The sequence below is a fragment of the Rhea pennata genome, chromosome 4 (assembly GCF_028389875.1).
Source record: "Rhea pennata isolate bPtePen1 chromosome 4, bPtePen1.pri, whole genome shotgun sequence".
Classification (NCBI taxonomy): domain Eukaryota; kingdom Metazoa; phylum Chordata; class Aves; order Rheiformes; family Rheidae; genus Rhea; species Rhea pennata.
Window position 1 is genome coordinate 28,855,226 of NC_084666.1, and position 22,415 is coordinate 28,877,640.

Consider the following 22,415-nt stretch of genomic DNA (forward strand, 5'->3'; position numbering starts at 1 on the left):
ATAGACAATAGCTGCAATATATTTCAGTAGAACATGCCAAGATTTGTGTCAAATCTAGTCACACAATAAACAGTTACTTGGAATCGTACATACAAGCATGAAGTCCTACGTACAAAAATCTGTTTAATATCTTCATAGTACTGCAGAAGAGGATCAGAAAGATGTCACAAACATAATATTTGGAGCACAGATCAAAACCATAGCTTAACAGAGAGCCTCACTTAATGAAATTAAAGGATAAATATTATCCGACTTTAGTCATAACTACTCAGTCTAAAGGCAAGATGTTAAAAATGTGCTATGATTTTGCCTGTCTGAATTTCCATGCACTAAAACTCAATCCCCTTCAAAATGATCCAATCTGGCTAAATAGATACTATAAGACAGATATGAAAATCACCTGTCCTTTTTGGCTATGATATTTTCAAAAACTTTCAAAATCTTTTATGACTTGAAATTCATCTATTAAATTGTCAGGAAGTAAAAAATACAACTTCCAACAGCTACACTGATTTCTAAATCACACAATAAAACTATTATCAAATCTAAATTTTGGCAGGGCACAAATTCCATTTAAAACAGTTGTTAAAAAGCTATGTCCTACAAAGATATGGGACATACCTCTGACATGAGCTATCACAGATTATTCAAAAAGGAAGGAAGGAAGGAAGGAAAGGGAAGAAAGAAAAAGGTGAATACACTTAAGGTGAAAATGAAAGGAAAAGAACACTAGTTACAGTATCAGACAAAACAAATACTCTCCTCTTGCATGGTCACCACAGTAACTGATTTGACAACCTGATGGAAAAATTCATTAGCTCTTTTTACATAAGACATATAAACGTCAATGCTACAAAAAGTCCTTCTAAGAGGCCATTCAATTCGGTCCACTTGTTTAAGTAGAGAAATCATCTTTTCTGTTAACAAGAAATGAAGGCTTCCCAGCTCCTAACAGAGTGGAAAAGCATCTCCAGGATGAGCCTGTTCGCCGGGCAGGGCAGGGGTCTGCATGCGCATGGGACGGGCAGCGCTTCTTCAAACGAGCTAACTTAGTACACGCAACGCAACGCCCACGCGTTAACTTCTGCCAGTCAAAGCAGAGAGACATTCCTGCTGTATGGCAGGAAACAAATATGCTGCCTGCTTTCTCCAGCTCCTCTAAAACTCCTGAACAGCCCTTAGCTGTTGGTCATATTCAAGATAATTAAACCCATCATATAGTCAGATTAGGGGGCTGCAAGGTGTTAATATATCCCTTGCCGCATTCCAGCACTTCGCCCTAAGCAAACATCCCAAGTTACATCCAGAAAACACAATGATGCTAATTACATTTCCAGGAAACTTTTAGAGAGTATTTTCTTATCATATGACTGCCCCTACACTGAACTGTATTAAATGTTTTACAATTTTCCCCATTTTAGATATCAGACTGGTCATAAGTGCCAAGAGACTTCCATAACAGGCTTTCCTCACCTTAGCTTTCCAGTGCTATTTGCAACACTCGTGTTGTTACAAGCGTTGCTTAATTTGACCTATATGCTTTTACTGGTCTATAGCATACTTAAGAGTTTGGAAGGATTGTTTTTCTGGCTCAAGGCTGAAATCAAGTTTTACAGTCTCTCTCTAAATCACAGTATTTGCTTTCTGTTGGAAAACTATTCTTAACTGAAAAAGTTAAATACTTGCAGGGAGAGGGAAAAGAGAGAAAAACACAGTAAATTCAGTTCTGATGACATGCACAAATATAATGGTTCATCTTCCTAAACAAAAGCTGCATTTTTCTGGTTTAGAAATGGGATGGCTTCTCATAGTTATGGAAAAGAGAGAGAAAATACAGAGAAATACAGCTGCTGTCTGGATGCAGGTGTGATGCTTCCATATGTCATAAGGGATCTTAGTCCCGTACCATCTTGACCTAGTCCTGCCTTTCACAGACATTTATATCATATCACAGTGCTGCAGAGCAAATCTCAGATTTGTTCATCAGACAAACTCTTTATTAACTTTGACAGGGATATGCCTGTGTTTGGCTTAAGAGCTTCAGGAAGTTCCTGATGATTAGGTCAATTATAAAATATATAGTCAAATACATTCCACACGGGCAGAACACATCTAGGATTGGTACATAAGCAAAATTAGTCCTATTGGTGGAGGGGTGATTTTGACAGCATCCTGAAGAAATAACATAAACAAGGGGAAATAAAAAGATCCACTTGCCTGGTGGGTGTTGCTGCCTGGATTATGGATGGAGTTAAACTGTTTCATGTGCATTCGAGCTCCCGCAATATCCCTGAGGGACTCAAAGATATTGTCCACTGCATCTGTGGCTTTCTGAGGTGCCAGGTTCAGAGATGAATCACAGCCTAAGGTAACAAGAGACAGAGCTGAGTGAGCGAAAAACTTTCAAGTGTTTTGATAACAAGCAGCAGGAAAAAGATACCTACGAGGGAATTTTAAATTAGTTCCATCCTGTTAGATTCTAGAAACTCAGTTGCTTATTATACAGCATGTCTTCACCATGGCACAAGTCTCAGTAGCTAAACAAGAAGCCAGAAGTCCTAGATGGCAAACAAAGCGAAAAGCACCCTGGCGACATTTGTAACTTTGAGCATACAGCGCTTTCAGAGGTGCACAGTGCGCTTTGCTCTCCACAGCAAACAGCCGAATTCACGCGCTAGCAGGCCTTCAAGAGAGAGCCCCACCTGGAAGGCAGCTTTTCCGTTTGCTGGTCCCCTCAAGGTGACACAGCCATGGCAGCACAACGTGCTCTTCAGGTGTTGCACCTGGGCCCAGGCTGGCAGCCTGCCCTCTCCAAATGCATTTCCTACTGTGGCAAAAAGAAAAGCAGGAGGAGCCTCTGCTAAGTGCTATGGAAATCATATTGAAACATTGGCAAGAATTGTATTATTATCACCAAAAGACTTGTTCTCCCTCAAAGTTGCACAATTATTTTTAATGCATTTGCCCAAAGCGATTCTGCTAAGGTTTGATGAGACTCTTCCACTGAGACCTTGAGGTTTAACCCAAACTCTATGTACAGAAACATGTAAATGAACCCTTCAGTTTGCCAGGCAGCGCTTTGGCAAAGAGCAATTCTTATCCGCGACTCCATCCATCTCAGCACAGGACCTACATTGCACAGATGAGGAAAAACAATACTTTTGCAATTGATTTACTATGTTTGAGAATTGTCCAAGTGGAGAATTACTGGGTAGCTATATAGCAGTACTATACACTGGTGCATGTATATATATGTGTGTATATATACACATAGAATCACAGAATGGTAAGGTTGGACGGGACCTCTGGAGATCATCTAGTCCAACCCTCAGCATAGCCCGCACAGGGACTGAACCCACAACCTTGGCATTAGCAGCACCATGCTCTAACCAACTGAGCTAAACCTGCCCCCCACCCCTACACATATATATGCATGTTCTTTTCTAAAGGTCTGAAATTATTCCTGTAAGACTGTGATTAGACATTGGGCTTTCATTTGACTGAATACTACTTGTCAAAAGCCTACCAGTCAGATCCCGAGCTGGAGCAACAGAACAAGAAAATGACTGTACTTCTGCAGAGTGATATCAAACCAAGGAATGGAGGGTTTATGCAACTATGTCCCACAAAGCAACGCAGCGAGCATGATCCAGGCCTCAGTGACTGCTCTAATTCTAACACAGACACTCTCACGTATATTTTCAGACAGGGCTCTTGAAATTAATTTTTTTTTTTAACAATGCAGAACAATTAGAAGAAGTATATTTGTTGTTAAGTATGTGCAAGATGTGCATGCACTGATACTCTAACCAAAGTCCAGCTTTTCATTTTGGCAGAGGAACCTGAATGTTGTTGATAAAAGTACTGGACTCAAAACCCCCACTCCAGCAGCTCATTCCCCCACTCCATAAATGCAGTTACATTAGCAGTGCTCTGGAAATTAGTGAGATTGCTCCTGCGAGTGCTCCTGTGCTGGTTCATGCACAGGGAAATAGAGTCCAACAGCTGAAAAAAAGTGAAACCAAAAACCTCCTAGATGGATGAGGTCTATAAATAAAGTCCCAGCTAACAAATTATGGTTTATCACTAACACAGGCAAAATATTCAGAGAAGATCTTAGATTGTCAAGACGCTTTGAATCTACCCAAGGGAAAACATAAGAATGCGAAAACAGGGAAGTCAGTGTTAGCTCCTGATACAGAGGCTGCCCATTTTTAATAGTTAAGATTTATAAATCACTTTGCAAATGAAAAATAAAATGGAAGAGTTGTATCTCATTATTGTGTTACTAGATTTTTATTCTCTTTGAGAGACAAGCTTTCCCTTTTCTAGCCACAGTAGAGATAAGCAACTTCTAGCTAACACAAATAGTTATATCTTCTTTGTGCTTTCTTCAGTCCTTTATCAGACAAAGTCATTGCTTTTGGCCAAGCACATCGGGAATGTTTAGTTTTGCTAATGAATGTGTGTCTCCTATGTTGAAGAAGTTCAGGCAAGGTAAAAATTACATCAAGTTTGCTTCGGTTTGGGTACTTTTTTTTTCTTTTACTGTTTATTTTTGGACTATTTAGAAGTCTTTTGTTTTGGCCCTACAGCTATTTTTCTCATTAAAGCACATACGTTTTTATTCTCCTACTGGCATCACTTCCCCCCCCCCCCTTTTCTTTCCTTATTTTAACAAGACCCCTTTTACCAAAAGGCTTCAGACCGGCTTGCCACTTCCCACTCTGGGAACCGAACGGCCAGTTCCCAGTGGCCACGATCTCGTTCTGTGTCTGGACACTGCGGGGCATCCTTTGCCCTGTCTGGCTGGGCACATCCCGCTTTGCTTTCGCCACGTGGCCAACCTGCTCTCGAGCAGCTCCTTGGCTAAGCGCAGCCTCTGCAACTCTGCTCACCACGCAACTGCACTGCCAGGGAAATGCTGCTTCTGAGCTTTGCTTTACAGTCTGTGCTAACATACTCATGGGCTGCAGGAGGTTGTGAAATCATTTATCCTCATGATCTGCCTAACAGGCCGCATCATTTCATCCAATTACTTACCCGTGAATGCAATAGCCTGAACCAAAATGCGAGGCATGCAATTCGCTGTTCGCCTTCAACAACCGTCCACAGCTCAGTCCACAGCTCGTCACCCTCAGGGTTTAACGAGCAGCCCTGAGAAGTCTGGAGCTGCCGAGGTGCTATCCGATAGCTTCGTGTCCCGTGGTGGAGGGCTTGGGTGAGCACCAGCTGAAGCTGCTCCTGCGACTGGAGGCTTTCTGTGAAGTCCTTCCCTCTGGGGAAGTCGCTGTGGTCTACCACACTGAAAACTCACAGTGCGCTCTTCCTCACTGACCAGAAAAGGAGGTCTCTCCTGCCTTTCTTCATGCTCTTCAATGAGTCCCAAAGAAATTTTATATCTTTGAGATCCTTTATTCCTCTACCAGATACGATTGAAATTAGATAATGGATTTAAAAGTCATTTTTTCTCCAGAAGAGTCTGATTTTCACAGGAAATTAAGTATAACGAATGTCCTTGGCTTTAACCTCCCTTCATTTTTAAACAAAAACATTTAAAAAGGCCTCATTTTAGGAATCCTTAGAATTTCTTTAGCATGAATTGGTATGTATTCTCACTGTTTAAAAATCTGAGGAAAACATTTACATTTAAAATGCACTTTTGACTCTAAAAAAGAGGTAAGGTGCCATTACATAATCAGAATCCTTCTTCTCAGCCCAAAATTCCTACTCTGTCAATCCATGTCAAAACCAGGCCCCTATTCAATTTGCAAATGAGAAAAGTTTACAAACCATTTTTTTATATTCTAATTTTTGTGCCTATGAAGTTAAATCGAAAACTTGCAGACACAAATATCTGCTATATTTGTTGAATCAGGTTGATTCAGAAATGTTTAGTAAAAATATTTTTCTCCATTTGACCTTCTCCACTGTAGATCTTTCCTTCTATATACAGAAGTCCACAGAGTAAGTGCAGAGCTGAATATAGATCTGAACCAGGGCAAACCGGCCTTGCCTGCAGTACAGTCAATCCTAAAAGTGGCTCTAATAAGACTGAAATGAATCACAGGCACAGAGTTCTGAAAACCATCTTTCCTGCTGATATTCTAAATGGTACAAATATGACCTTCTGACACTATCATTTTTTGTCTCTACATTCTCACAGACTCCATTAAAACATCCCTAAAGCTCAGTTGGCCCAACCAAGCTTTTACTACTGTACGCAAAATTACAGATATTGAAAACTCCAGGATATATTTTTTAACAGCATGGTTGGATTATTGCAGAGCACTATACAAGTAAAATAAAAGGCAGAGAAACATCATGGAAATGGTGGTCCAAGGTGAATAGAGATGTTTATAGCCAGGACTGCAGCAGGTATGCACGGAGCAGTCATGGGGTCGGGGGGGGCTCCACAGTAGCAGAGTCAGGTGCCAAGGCACCTGGGCCAACCCGCTGTGCTTCTTCAGGAAAACAGCCTGCTGGCTGGTGCTGTAGGATGAAGAACTGGAGAAGAAGGAATGGTCAAAAATAAACGTGCATATTCTTTGTCTGTCCAAAGCTGGTACATTGCTTAGGAGCCGAATTGCAGAGCCTCTACAACAGCAACCTCCAACATTTGTCTTGCACCTTCCTTTGTCTACCTATCCTACTTGTTTCCACAGCAGGGAAAAGAGGTGTGATTTCCGTGGCCCATTAGAAAAGTGGCTTCCTTGGGACTTCTGATCAAGAAAAAACACATCTGGGGAAGTCACAGCTCTCTTTTTCCATCTGGCATCCAGTCCTTCATTCCAGTTCTTCATTTTTAAAGGCATCTTAAACAAAAAGGTTTCCTTTTCAATCCCTTATTGCTGAAATGAGTTAGGAAAACACCAGGTCCTTCAAAGCTGCTCCCTACCTGTAACACTGTAGCAGGGCTGAGGAGGGGAGCAGCTTTGCCCTAGTTTCTCTCGGGACTGGAGAACAAGAGGGGCTGTGTTGTGCAAGTGGTACGCACCGACAAATCACCTCCCGCTCGCACCTTCGCAGTGAATGGGGCTGTGTGCACGTATGGAGAGCAGAACAGAATCCCTCTGCTCAGCCTGCTTAATGTTACTAAGAAATATGTTCCTTCTGCAAGAATGAAGAGGTGGAATAAATTAGCTGCTGCACAGCTCATGTGTTAATTAAAACAACTTTTCCTGTTTCTGATTTTTCACTAAAAGTTAAATGTCATTAGGAGTGCACACTGAATGACCTCCTTTGATTCTCAAACTCTATTACATATGGGGAAAGGCATTTAAATGAGCATCTACCAAATTGAAATTTTTGGATACTGCTTTCCTGACAGTGTTAAAAAAGCCCAGTTGTGGAGAACAGAAAATCACCATTAATCTATGCGGGCTTGAAGATTTTAAACCACATGTCCAAGATCCTGACGGACATCCTAAGACGAAAATAATCATCTTCTGCTGTAAGTAGAGGTTTGATCTCACCAATATTGCTTCTGTTCTGTTTTCATCCACTTGCACCAACCGAATTTGAGGACAGCCAAACCTTCATGACCTGCATTCAGCAACTAACAGGATGAGGCCACTGGCCCCTTTTTTTTGACCTACTTTTGAACTTTTTGATCAGAGATAGCACATCCCTTCATAAGCTATACATTAGCATAGATATTAGGACCAGAAGGAAGCCATTTTCGCATGAAGTCTGAAAAAGGAGAATGGAGTTGCTTTTCTACAATTTATGGTGACTCTAGAAATCAAATTGTAAAGTTTTTCTACAGATTTCTGAAATTAGAAGGAATATACTTTAGGAAATGGACACAGTCAAATGCACACTGTGAACCCTTGAGATCTGTAATTATATAGGGCAACATGATTTTTCCTGGCTTGAATGCAAAAAATGAGAACTTCAGAACTATGTTTCTGAAAACATTTTGCTGTGCTTTCCCTCTTTTGATATATGGTTCAAGTGTTATAAAAAACTTCTTTCTTTCTCTAACGCACTTTGTGAAGGTCTTTGTTTCTTCTCAGATATGTCACAAAAAGGCTATGATACAAAGTTGTGTATTTAGGAAAAGGGACAGTTTACAGCTTTACTCTGCTTTATACCGTAAGGCTGTTCCTGGTAGTAACTTGGGCTCTCTCTATAGCCCATTTACAAAAATAAACCAACACAAACCTTGCAAACCATGGAACTGAGCTGGCAAAGTAGCTATGCTGTTCTAGGAGAACATACTGAAGGATGGGCTGAAACACAAAACCAGTACTTGGAAGAAGATAAAATCCAGCATCAGGATTCCATTATGCAAGTTATTTTGTAGATATGCAGAGTTAATTGCTTGTCAGTGAAAGAGAGAAAGAACAGAGATATAGGGTGCCTTGAGGGTCAGAACACTAAACACAGCACTATGGTTTTAAACTAATGAAAATCTTCTATTTATATACTTCAGATGATGGTGTAATAATGGGGGGTCATTCTTTTTCTAGCATATAAATCGAAAATTATGTATATGTAATACTACAGCTATATGTTTTATAAAAGTTTTGATATATTTTTCCATGCAAGGTTGCTAAGAAAAAAGCAGGCAAAAGTACCTATGGATACACAGATCATGGTTATTTTTCGCAAGAGAAAAAAAAGTGTAACAGCCAAAACCGGGATAGCATTTGTGTAATATCTCTTGTCATTTTTCTTCCTGATGGAACCTGTCATGCATTTCAATCTTCGTTCTTAAATCTCACTCATATTAAATCTGGCTCCCTATTTGGTCAAAAAGAGAACAAACAAGATGTTGCTGGACAAGGCAGGACAGGCCAAGAATGTAAGACTATGGTCTTACAATAGTTTTATTGTAATAATACAATTGTGATACAAGCAGAATGTAAAATATTGGAATTCACTAAATTCTGATTTGGGGGAATGAGAGAGGCTGTTCAACGACCCTTGAGAAGAGAGCACCCACAGGAGACATGGCCATGTCTGCGATAGTGTCCCAGCAGCACCCTTCACATCTCCTCCATGAGGAATGGAGAGGGCAGCCCAGGGGCAGAGGCAGAGAAGGAGCTCGTCTCCCCCCACAACTCCAGTCCACAACCGCCACATTCCCTGCTAGCAACCAGAGCTGACCTCCAGGGCTCTGAGGTGTCCCAAATCAATCCCTTTTCTCACCCTCTTTCACCTTCCCATGATGATCCCTTGACCCCATCAGGCCTTGGCCTGCTGTTGTATCTGGGATTGCAGAATTCAGTTTTCTCCACGCTGCTCTCCTTGGAAAGAGGTACGTGATTTACACACCAGAGGCAAGGAAGCTCAAAGTCAAAAGAGGTCAGTGTCACAGCCACAACGGCAACTCAGGACTTCCTGGCCCTGGGCTTAACCAGTTCTTTTGCCAGTCCACAGACAACTGGATAACAGATTGCAAATGCCAGCAGAGAGGAACACAAACAGGGAATGAGGAAAGCAAAGAATAGCAGCATATAGGAAAAAATATTAGAAAAGGGAAGGAGAATGTATATGATGTTAAAAATCAAAACATACTGTTTTTCTCCTTTGATTGTCAGCAACGGTTGCTCTGAACCTGCTTGAAACCTGAGGTTCGCGTACAGGGTTATTCTAAGACTCCAGCTGAATTCTGAAACTTCAGAATAAATCAAAGGGATTACTTCAAAAGCCACAAAACAGAAAAGGTCAGCTCCGCATTTCTGTAAATGCCATTTACAATCTGATTGGCACATGGAGAATAAAAACAAAGCAGCGTGCAAGAACTCTCTTGGGCAGTCACCAGTATTGAGCACTGAGAAAGGTAGTATGGATGTGGTTTCTGCAATGGGAGGAGGGGAGCAGCTGAATCGCTGCCAAAGAAACCACTGAAGCTAGTATTGTGACTGGCAAAGGTGCAATTTGTAGTTTATTTTAATCATGACAAACATCTCCCATTTGAGAGAAAGGTCACAAATGTTTTTTGGAGTAGCTAAACTTAGAATCCTGAATCTCCACTTAAGCTTTTAAATAGGTGTCCAAATTCTAGCACTGCTGAACATCCAGTAATTGCATACTTACATCCGGCAGTTCAGCACTGACCTGCCCCACTCCCAATTGGGATGCACTGAACATCCATTTTTATGACACAAGGACACATCCTGTGATCTCTGGGGCTATGGAGGACGACAGCACAGTCACGGTTGCATGGTCCGTTGCGGGGCACTGAGCTCTTAAACACAGCCAGCATGTTACAGGTCTGGCCAACAGCAGCTAGTCTGTATTTGGTCCATCTTCAGCACACCACAGAGATTTTAACACCAGGTATAGCTTAGGCTAAGAGCCAGCAATGTGGCTGGAAACTTTGTTGGCCTCAAGTCTTGAAATCTATTCTTGGAATTGCTTTTTGGCTTGCAAGGTACGTAAAGCCTATGTGGCTCCTTAAGCACATTGTGTAAGTGTGAGTGATTCCTTTTCCTTCGCTCACACATGAGCTAAAAGCCATACACATGATTAAAGAGTCTGCTGAATCTTACGCACTGAAGCCAATGGGTATCCTGCACTTGTAAATATCTGGCCACTTACCTACCTGATTAAATATGGATTTAAGACCTAACTTCGGAGAGTCATTTTTTAAATGTTGGCTTCAATATCTGTCACTTGGACATCTCCATTTTACAGGAATATTTTATTGCCTTCTTCTTGCCAAAAATCAATAGCACAACATGTAATATCAACTTTTATGAAGTACTGCAAACTCAGTTATTGGAGGCTCTCATGTTACATGAAATTAAATCTGTCAATTCAATGAACAATTATGGGGAAAAACTACAGTGCTTACTAGAATAAATTACATAAATTAATTGCAGGAGGAACTTAAGTTATGTTCAGATGTGCTTTTTGAAGGAAATTAATGCAATAGATTCACTAGGGAACAATTCAGTTACTCCCTCAAGTAGTACATATGTTAATTAAAAAACCACACATTTTTAGAATGTTAATAAAGTTATGGTAAACGCTCCGTGACTCTAATAAGGCTTCTCAATAATGTTCTTGCAAGAACTTAGCAAAACCCCATATAACAGAAAGTAATGTAAAGCTCTATGGAAAAAACACTCCAGAACCTATACAATCAAATATCCTCAAGTCTTTTATAAGCTATTCTCAGTTACCCTCCTTTTGTCTTGTGATCGGTAAGTGGACTTTGGCAAGAATATATTTTTGCTCTCATCAAGGGCTTTCTTCCTATACATGAATCTGTCAGTGCCCTTTAGTGACCTTACGAAGTTGTTCTCTCAGCCCTGACGCTTGCCTCTTGGCTGCCCTGGAAGACAAGCATCCAATATTCCAAGCAGCATCAATATAGGAAGGACAAATTACACATGGGCAAGAGGAAGAGGTTGGTATCCAGTCAGCAGTGGGTAAGGCAGTAAGTACCACCAGTAAGCAAAAGCTTCTTTGGCCAGTGTGTACCAGAAAGGAGGACACACCACAGGTGTGAAATGGTATGGCTGTTCTTCAGAGCTGCTGGCACGCTGGGAGCGCAGACAGCACCTTGCACTGCTTTCTGCCATATATCTGCTCCAGATCTAACAGCAGATATCCCTGCCCTTCCCATACCGGCTGTCCAGATGATGGCTCTCTTATCCCAGGCCCATAGGTTTTCCACTGGCACCTGCCTGGCCCTCCAGAAATACACACGGATTCAGGTGTCAGACAAGGACTAGTGAATAGTCCGTCACAGGCTACAGAGCAACGTGATCTCAGACCCGCCTGCGGTGGAGGAAGTGCTAAACCAGAGATGGCCAGGAGGGCGCCCCAGGCAAAGGGGATCTGCCTTGTTCCTGCTGCTTTCTGTACGCATCTGCAGGCGGCCGTTATGTGGGGGACCGTGCGGAGCTGTGTCAGCCTTCGCTTACGTTATGCTCCAGCAGTACGAAGACTATAGCGTTTTGTTCTACCTGTGTAAGAAAATCCTACATGAAGAGAACAGTGTTGAGCACCCTACAAGAGAAACATGCCACAGGCCTGTTTTGTCTTTGCACTGTGAAATCAGGACAGGAGGGAGGAAGCTTGTGCGAAAGTCCAGCTAAGACAATGCTCTACCAGTCTGCCTCAAGGGAGAACTTTGAGAAGACATGGCAAGATTTGTAACTATTCTTAATTTTTTAAATGTTTTCTTATTTACATCACTTATAAGCAATCACACTCTTTGAAAAAACTAAAAAGTGAAATACATCTTTCATTATTTGTTTGTTTTTTCTGTCTTCTGTAGCTTGGACAGTGAAAGTGCATATGATCAATGTTCTCTGCATTCATAGTCAAATCGGTTGTAGTTTTTTTACAATGCTAAGTCAGGCTTGCAGAAATGATTGAAAATACTTCCTTTTGAAAACAGCTATCCTACCCGGAATTTTTAAAAATGCATGAAATCACGTTAACTTATGGATGCAAGAATGATGGTTATGGAGAAATATCTAAGAGATGTTTTCTTTCCCAATTTCAATTCTGAGCCAAATTCAAACTCTGTTCTTAAATTGGTGAAGGCAGCTTTATACAATAACATAAATGTATAGAAACGTAAGATCACAGTTAAAATGAACAACTCTAATCTATTTATCAGCTCCTGAAATAAAACAATATTTTAAACAGGAAGACAAAAATAATGATATTTTAATGGTATGCATAATCATCCTTTCAAAAAGGCCTCTTCACTGAATACGTTACACAACAGGTGAAAAGCCATCTAAGAACTGACTAAGTGCCTGATAATAGGCACTTAGGCTGCATTCAATGGGCTTTACTTAATGATAGATAGTAATTATAATTTTGATTTTTTTCCCCTCATTCAAATTAACAGAATTATGGTACATCCCTTAAGCACCTTTTGCTTTAAATTCATAACTACGCCCAGAATGACTGTCTTGTTTCTCTTAAAAAATAAAAAGACAAAGATTACACACAAAAATTTAAATAAAACTATAAAAGGATTAAATATTAGCTGAAACACTAAAAGAACATTTTCTAGGAGAGACAGCATGAAAAAGCTAAAAGCTAAATGCCAATTCTATGTTTACCTACACTGTTTTGACAGTTTTGATGCTAACAATAAATAAAAATACACCGTAACAAGTTTACAAAGTTGATGGTAGTAGGAAATAGAGATACTAGATAAACAGAAGTATCACAGATTGCCAGTTTTCATAATATTTGAAATTCATGCACGAAAATCGATCACACGAGACACAATTTTTGATATACATTATGCACTACTCTGTTCGTGCCACAGTACTAAGCTGGAAGAGAAATGAAAGAAAGAATAAATGCCATGTTCAACATAATTATGACAGAAGAAAAAATACAAAACAATAAATGTTCTAAACTGACATTGTTATTTTATGGCATAGCTTATAGCTTAACTGCAAACTCAGAAGTAAAATCTATCATTAGAGCTGCACACAGTGCTCACTTCTGAAACCCTGACTTCAGAAAGCATTCAGCTGTGCTTAACCATGTGCTCAAGTCCAACTGAAATGCAGCCAGAACAGCTTCAATTTTATTTTACCATCCCTGACTCTACAAGAAATAAAAGTTCTACTATTCTAGTAATGCTCCAGAAAAAAATCACTCATTTTAAAAAAAACATGCAAAGTGACTGCAACCAAAAGTAACACCTAGCATAAGTGGACATGTCACAGTAATTATTGTGGTGATTTTTAATCTAGATTTCAGTGAAGTATCTTACAGGTTTGTCTTTCAAAACATACTTTGCTGACACTGGCAATGATATATACATATGTGTGTGCGCGTGTGTGTGTGCGTGTATTCACAGTAAATGTTAATAACACAAAGGGATGAATATTCACATTTTGCAGCTAAATTTCAATCAAGATTTAGCAAGTTTACAGCCATGGAGTAGACAGATGATCTTGTAAATCACTGAAGAGCAGCTCAGGCGCAGGTTCAGCTCTTACCTCTGCTGCTGGCTTAGGTTAGGAAGCCAGATCATTCTCAAGGGCAACCAAGTGAGGCCCCATGCTGCCTCTGCGCAGGGTCCTACCGACTGCAGCACGGCCGGCGAGCAAGGGAATTAGCCTATGTGCACCTAATCGCTGACTGGTTGCAATACTTATGCCCATGGAAATACTTCCTTTTATTCATTTTATTGTCTCTTGCGAGTCTCAGCTCCTTTGGACAGGAGCTGCCTTGGGCCATGTGCCTGCAGAGCACGTAATGTAGTTGGCTCTACCAGGTGTTGCTACCACCTAAAGAAAAAAGTAACTCCATGATCAGCTCAGAATCAATTATGTTAAGAGAAGGATAAGGACTGCTAACTCTGGCTCCGTGCAGGGCGTAAGCTGATCACAAGAGGAAGCCAAACTGCAAATCTCTCAGAGGCTGTATGCGCTGCAAGGGGGAAGGAAGGGTTCTCCTCTTTCTAAACCATGCGCTTGACGGCGCATTACAGAGAGCAATTTCCTTTGTGGCAGATTGTATAATGCTTTCTCTCTTACTTCCATAAATAGCATAAGAATTGGGACATGCTCTGCTGCCTGCCTCCTCGAACATATCAAGAAGCTGTCTATATTTTATGAAAATGTTAGGCAGCAATACTGCAAACCAGAGGAACGTGGCTGATGATGTTTGGCTGGCGCCCAGGGGACTACTGGGGGAGCACTGATCTATACTTGTTCTGTCCATAATGCTGCATCCCCTGAAAACTCACATTGACACTAGATGCTCTTTGGGGCTGGAATAGGGTAAGGGTCTGCCCTGCAAATGAGAATAAGTGAAATACAACAATTTTAAGTGAAAAGGAGTGGAAACATTTATGGTAGAGGGTTTCACTGCATAACAAAGAAGAACCTTTTAACACACAATACTGAAAGCAACAGCCACAATTCTCTACAGTGAAATCTGTAACTGTACTTGAATGATAACCTACCTCACTGTAAGTCATGCTCAGAGGCAGAAGGTGGCCAACACAGACCAGAAACTGGAATCCTGAGAATTTTTGCATTTACATCATGACAACTCACAGCGCTCACTGGAGCCATTGAGCCCTTCTACCTTCAGTGCATATAAGTAAGTGAAGCATTATAGCTTTTTGGCATCCTAGTCTTCACACGAGGGGACTGGCTGGTGCTCCAGGAACTTGCACTTTCCCTGTTTAAGAGGTCTGGCATCTCACTACGCACCACAGAAAGAAATGGACAGCAGGCAGCAACTGGACAGTAAAGATGTCACGTATGCATACCTCAGCTTTTCAGATATGTATTACCTAGTGATGGGGCACATAAGTATCACCAGAGACTTCTGAAGGCAAATCAGGGATTATGTAGAAGCCCAGTCCCTTACACCCATCATTCTGTGCCATTTACATTACGTTCCTTTCTGCAGCACAGTGACTCCTAAATTATGTCTCCCTCAAAGTGTCTAGGGCAACTTTTTTCCTCCTCTCATCTGGGAGTCTCACAACTTTGTCAAAAACAAAAAATGGCAAGCCATGCCCATGTTTTAATGTACTTACCAAATCCACTTTGTGTTACTAGATCACCTGTATCGATGCTCTACATACAATAGGCACCCCGGAGAGCAAAGCCATGGCTCTGCCGAACGAATGACCTGATGCAATTTCAGCGCTTGTCAGATCTGCCTCTGCAGAATATACAGAGAAAGACAGTTGCCATTTTTACGACTGACTGTCTGTTTCAAAAGCACATTATACACATGGACTTGGAAAGTCTGAGCCAATTTTTGAAGATATGAATCATGAACAATTTGCTTCTGGTATAAAAACAAGCTGAATTGTCACCTTATTAGAATTTGATATTAGAAAATTTTGTGTAGGGATAGAAAGGTAGATGATAGTTTAGCCTACAGCATGGGTGATTATGTTATTGGGAATAAGCATCACGTCTCTGATAAGATTAGGAAAAACATATTTTGCAGAGGTGTTTGCTCTTCCTGAATCTCACGAAAATATCTATGCCAGAATAGTACTACATTTTGAGTCAGAAATAAGACAAATTTCTCTCTTCAGCTTTTGCTTAAGCAGTTGTTTATATTTTTCATCACCCACTGTAAGAATATCTTATTTGAAATCACCACTGGAGTACTGTCACAAGAGATAACTCTTTTTCTTCTCTTCTTTTGAGAATGCTTCACATCTCCGCGAGAATAACATCCTATAAAAAGTGCCTTTACGGAAGATATTTTGCTTTAAGAAAGCAGATAACACTGACTTATCTAAATGACATAAAAGTCTTTCTGTGTTAATCTGCTCTTATAATACACTAACACTGTGCATTGCACTTTGTAGAGTTCAAAAGAACACGGGCCAGTTCAAACGTCTAGCAATCTGCAGATAAAGAAAAGGCCACCAAGGCAAATGAATTAGCAGAAAGAACAACAATAAACCAATAAAGAATGCAAGTTCTAAAGCACTACATGAATTATCCCACGTTGTGTTAATTTTTAAATGGAAATTATTGTTATATAGGAGACAAGACACAGAGCAGAGGTTGAGTGAAAAATAAAATAAAGTGGGGCTAGAGGGAGGATCTGAAAGAGGAGAGAAAGGCCCTTTTATGGGAAGATGGACCAACATTGCATTATTTGTTTCCACAGTATGACCAACAACGTTATGTGCCCCCTCCCTCCATTCCTCTGGGCACCTCCTTGTTGCAGGTAGATCCCTGACTATGTCCCACAAAAAAATTATACAGTTGATGATCATTTTTACAACTTTTTCTTATCTGTTAACTAAAAAGGACTCTGCTGTGCACACTGTAAGTATCAGTTAATTAAGGAAATGATCTGCAGTACACACAGCAAACTCATATGCAGAGGGAGGAAATATCCTAGTGTAATAATCAAAATAAACTCATATTCTTAAAACAGATAATAATTCATTTATGCAATCGATAAAAAAGATGCTGACAGAGGCCTCAGTTCAGCAGAACATGTAAACACACATTCAACTAAAAGGTGCGACATGATGAAGTCAGAAATAATCATGCTATTTTATTTAACAAACATTCGAGCAGCTTGTGGAGTTGGTCTTAGTTTTATTTTCTCTTGTAGTTCTTAAAGAGCAACATTTCCTGGCTTGAAAGAATAGAAAATTACGTATGCGTGTTGCAAACATATTTACATATGTTTAATGTAGACCTTTAATGCAGGCCTGAAGAAAAAACAACTGAAAATGCATGAGATTTATAGTCATTTCCACTTAGTATAAATTGTTCCTCTTTCCAGGAGAAAGGAATAATGAAAAACACTAATAATTTTGTAGTCAAGTTTCAATACCTGCTTATTTATTCTGCCCCAAAAAATGAAGAATAACATGATTTATGCTTCATATATACTGCAGGAGCATAGGGATTTTTTCATTAAATTGTGCTTGCCTAACTATGAAAGAGCACAAGTAATTTCAATATTTACTGATTTTATTTTTTTATTAAGAAACAGATTAGCAAAAGCAAACAACCAGCTGAGCCTGAAGGAGTGACAACAGTAATTTGGAAATGCAGTGAGGCTGATCCGCACTGCACTGTACGCTCCTGTTAGCTGCCAGGGGACTGTGCAAACGCTGCTCGGAGGAGCTTGGGCTTCAGACCACCGGGTTATGGGGCAAAAACTGTCATTTGCAGGATGTCTGTACAACAGCTATCATATAACAGTAATAGCAATATTAATAACAATTTCCGTGGGCTAATAGGTTCTCAAAATGATCAACAGATGTAGACATACTCTTATGGCTATGTACCACATGTAATGAAGCCAGTGGTAAAGGGGAGGAATTGAAAGCAGAAAATCAGGACGTAATGTAAGGTTCTTCAAAAGCACTACAACACTGCTGTGTCTTGCTCCTTCTCTCCTCCCACGTATCACTGAGACCTCTTCTTTTGGACAACCCTGCTGGACACACAGAGCATCAGCTGCGTCCTATGAAAGGCGAGGTGCTCATGGGTCTGACTTTCAAGTGTGCAAATACCACCACTTGCCTCCTAATTAGTCGTTATTTACTACAGACAGGCATCTTAGGCCAACCTTCATTGTAACAAATTAGACATGTTACATGGGAGCAATCAGACATGCTGTTTCAGAACAGCAATCTTTTCTATCAACCCATGTGTGCATGTTGCCCAGACTTCCACCACAACCACGCTTTCTTTCAGAAAGGGAAAATACTTAGTAATTTTGGTCCTGAAGTCCTTATACCAGCCTGTGGCTGCTTATCTGAATAAATAATTTTTGAGCATGTCAGAATTGTATGAGGATGTAATTGTGAATGTGACCCTGTGGAAAATCACATCTACAGCTTTTCCCCCAGTGTTCAAATCCAGCTGCCAGAACTTGATCGAACCTTTCAGTTTTACATTGCCTCACTTGCTACAGTCATAATTAATCAACACTTTATTTGTAACAGTTGGTTAATTCTCCCTGTATAGTTCCTACTTGTATAAAAAGAAGGAATGAAGCCTCACACTTTCATACAGACTTTGAAACCAGACAAATGGTCTCATTTTTCCCACTTTTACTCTTTTACCCAAGGGACTATTGAGACTGTGAATTATGTGTTCCCCTCTGTTTTTGCTATGGGCCTATTTGGTCCTCAGCTTTCTTGGAGAAGCTGACAGCCATTCTGAGACATAGATGCTGCCCTGTGTTGCTGATTATCTATTTAATACCTTACTGCCCTTTTGGTTCACCTAATTTTTGAGTTACAGCAATGGAGAGCTTTGAAAACAGAACAGCACCAACAGAACCACTTGAAGCCCTGCTCCTCTTTTCCTGTTATCTATATAGCTATTTTTTTCAAAGAAAGATGCAAATGTCTCTGCAAATTGATGTGCAAAAATCAGCCCCTGCCTGCTCGCCTGCCTTCTCTCTTCTGAGAGCTTCTGGCACAAGGGATTTTGTCATCAGTTATTTATGTTATGCTAGCTATCACTGAAAAATGGATGTTTGTTTTCATAGAAGAAATGGAAACAAAGCAAACAAATAAAGCACGGAATTAGTAAAGCATGACTATACAGGTATCTATTCAAAATTATCATTATTGGCTCCAGTTTTATTTATATTGAAAGAGCAGTCCATAGAGCAACCTGGGCCAAAGAACTATTACTGAGATCTGGCTCTGCTTCTCTTTGCCTTGAGCCTATGATCTTTTTTGTTTCGTTTGTTTTCAGAATCCCTGCAAGACATAATATCTAGCTTTAGATTATTTTGCATTTTATCTCAGCTGAAAACATCATTTGACATTGTGTGTTGTCAAAAAGTGGCTCAGCACATACAACACTACACTTAAGGCATACACTGTGTTTTACAGTATTTTCTGTGAGTGGCTCCTAATGCACTGAAATAACTTAGCAGAGAAAGGATCAGCAAGAATCTTTTGGAAGGAGTTGTTTATGTTTTTTGTTACGTAAAAAGTCTCTCATATTCTGAATATGAGCAAACTTCCCCTTTCACTGCTGAAGGATAAATGCTTCCAGGAGCTAATCTCCAGGCAGATGGCCCAACTGTTAATGTCAGCTCCGCAGTTAGGTAACACCAAATTCAAGGTACAGAATGCTTTCGTAAGTGCAGGTATATACATGACACTAACAAGTATCTCGAGTGCAGATGCAAGGCTCCCACGAATACACTGGCCATGAAAACACCCAACTTCTTAGCCTCAGGCCATAGCAATTTCCCCTGCTCCTCACGAGGTCAGTCAGTAGTTGGTCAGTAAGCTGCAAGATAGTCGGAGGAAGAGGAACCAGGGAATGACAGAGGAGAGGCTGATTCATAGAACCAACCATGCTGTCATCTTCTGCTGAAAGCACTGAGTCTCACTTTTAAAAATAATCCAGTATGATTCTGCCTGTTCATTTTTTCTTACCCAATTCTGGTCATGCAAATAGCCATAATTACTGAATATCTCCATCTGCTTGGTGGAAAACAGCAGCGAAACCTTTCTCTATCAAGACTGAGCCTGTGCTACAAGGAGCCACACATATTGGTGGCCAGAACTGGTCTTTCTGTTCCTCTGTGTTTAACACAAAACTGTCAGTTTTTATAAGTTCTTGCTACCCCCAGCTGCTTGGAAAGCCAGCTTCCACGTGCTGCCTGCTCTCTCTGCCGGCACGTTGGTGAGCACGGGGTATTTTTGTGTTGGAAACACTGGGCGCTTCCTGGCAAAACCGGACGTCTCTAAGCAGCTGACCCTCCGTTTACAATCACAAATCTCACTTTCCGACTGACAAGTGAAATGCATGTCAATACATCTAATGAGAGATAATTAAAAGGCCAAGAACTGTTCCTTCAGAAGTGTTTGGTTGTTATGTATTGTCCTCTTTAAATTCCAAGCCCCATTACTCATAACACGAACAAAATGATTCTCTGCATGGCAGACCACTAGACTCTAAGCCTTATTTTTCCATATAGGTTGCCTAGAAGCATGGCAGTGAACAATAGGATGTTCTCTCATACCCTTCCTCTGCACCCTCTTTGCTCTGTGGACTTAACTCAGTCCTCCTCCCTCTTTCCACCAACGCCATGGGAGAAGTCCCACAAGTGGAGCTGGCTGCAGATGACGGGCACCCGAAGACTGCACAGTCCCAGCTGGTGATCCTACATGGGCAGCCGCAACACCATCACCTCCGCCCTCCCGACAGCAACGCGTGGTTGTAACAGCATGCCGACCAGTAGCAGGTTGTCACTCATGATGTGTCAGGGCACAGGGAGCTGAGGAAAGGGGCCCTGCAGCTTTTTCAGTAGAGACTGGGCAGAAACAGGGCATTGCCACATGTTTTTTACTATCTATGCATTTAAAAATTTGATAGTTGACAAGATTGTCAATCACATTGGTTGAAAATACTTTGCTTTCTATATTTCCAGTTGTTTACCTGTCTGCTCACAAACACGGAGCAGTTAAAGCAATCAGAACAGCCACGTGTGTGCACAAGAAACCCAGCCATGGTACCTGGCTGTGCCCACGGAAGTATTTTTCAATCACAGATACTTCAATGAAAGACACGCAAAAAGCTACAGACAAATTTATCATTTTTTGTTTTCAGAGCAAACAGCTAGGCAGCAGAACAAGGATGTTTTGTGCTAGATAAACTCACCCGTAGTATTCAGGGGTAGAAGCATCAGACAAGTGACACTGTAATCTCCATGAATTAATAAACTACATCTCAGATGTGAACTATCATAAAGTAATAAAATGTTCAAGTTTCAAGCAATAAAAAAGACTAAAGATAAAGGCAAAGCTTCCCTATATACTTTATTGCTATTTTCTTTTAGATAATTAAAATGTTGTTTACAATAGAAGCTGCACAAGGTCACCATTACAGTTTCAGTCAAAGTCATGGTGACCTTCTTTGCCATTTTATTAAGTTTTTACCGCCTCAGATGTAAAATTATGACTACTTCAGTTATCTGAAATGTAATGTCTTCTTTTTCCTCCAGTGTGGAGCTTTCTTTTCTTTTTCTTTTTTTTTTAAGATGAGGTTTTATTTTTACACTAAATGATTAGAAATATTATATTAAATTATTTTATATGGCATCTGGAAAACATCTTTCTTTCTTGCACAGATATGTCCTCTCTCTTCACTGGGGCTGAACAGTACCACTGACTGAATAAAAATTGAGAGAAGAGCTTAGAAAATAGTTAAAAGAGATTTTTATAATATAGGAACATGACACAAGGCAGCACCATGGTCAAGATCCCCGAGCAAGCTCAGATTATGCTGTATCACAGAGCCATGCATAGATGCCAGGAAGAGCACTCTTGCAAGGATGAAATTTCATCCAGACTAACCAGATGTGCTCCCAGAAAGGCTGACTAGCTGGAACACCACATCTTCTGGACACAACTCTTCTGCCTCCGGTTCCAGAGTTTGTTTAACCAGACATCTCTGCACTGTGTGTTCCAAATTAGAAAAACCAGAGAAAAAAACATTTAAAATATTTTTGCATTGTCTGTTTACAATCTACTGAGAAGGAAAAAGAGAAATGGTAGGAGAAAGCAGGATCTCCAAGCCCCCACAAGAAGAGGAAGCTTACAGCTTTGAAAAGAAGAGATCAGCCTGAGATTTACCACAATGCAGAAGGCACAGCATGAAATTTTAGCTCCATCCATGTTTCACTTGCCCTGTTTAGATGGGACACAACAAGCTGTCTCTGAGTAGTGTACACAGTATGCACCAATTCCTTGGCAGTGAATGGAAAATTGCATTTAAACTTGTCCTGTGACCCATCTCCTCTTGAAGTGTCCTGTCATAGTCTATTACAATACTCTGCAATTCCCAGAAGCTTAATTGGACCTTTTGTTGTTGTTGCACAACTGCATTTGTTTTATTTTGATTATTTGAAAAAAAAATACTCCTAAAGTGGGTTTCATTTCAAATAGTGTTAACTGTCTGAAAAACAGGAATGTTTTCCATACTCATTAT

General features: G+C 40.5%; 1 protein-coding gene across 1 annotated transcript in view; it reads right to left on the reverse strand.

Moving 5' to 3' along the window:
• Window positions 1-22,415, reverse strand: part of SCFD2 (sec1 family domain containing 2) — a 215,584-nt gene that overhangs the window by 18,774 nt on the left and 174,395 nt on the right. Inside the window, exon 6 of the mRNA XM_062574522.1 lies at window positions 2,218-2,363. Coding sequence (XP_062430506.1) covers window positions 2,218-2,363 — 146 coding nt within the window. The remainder of the gene's footprint in view (window positions 1-2,217; window positions 2,364-22,415) is intronic.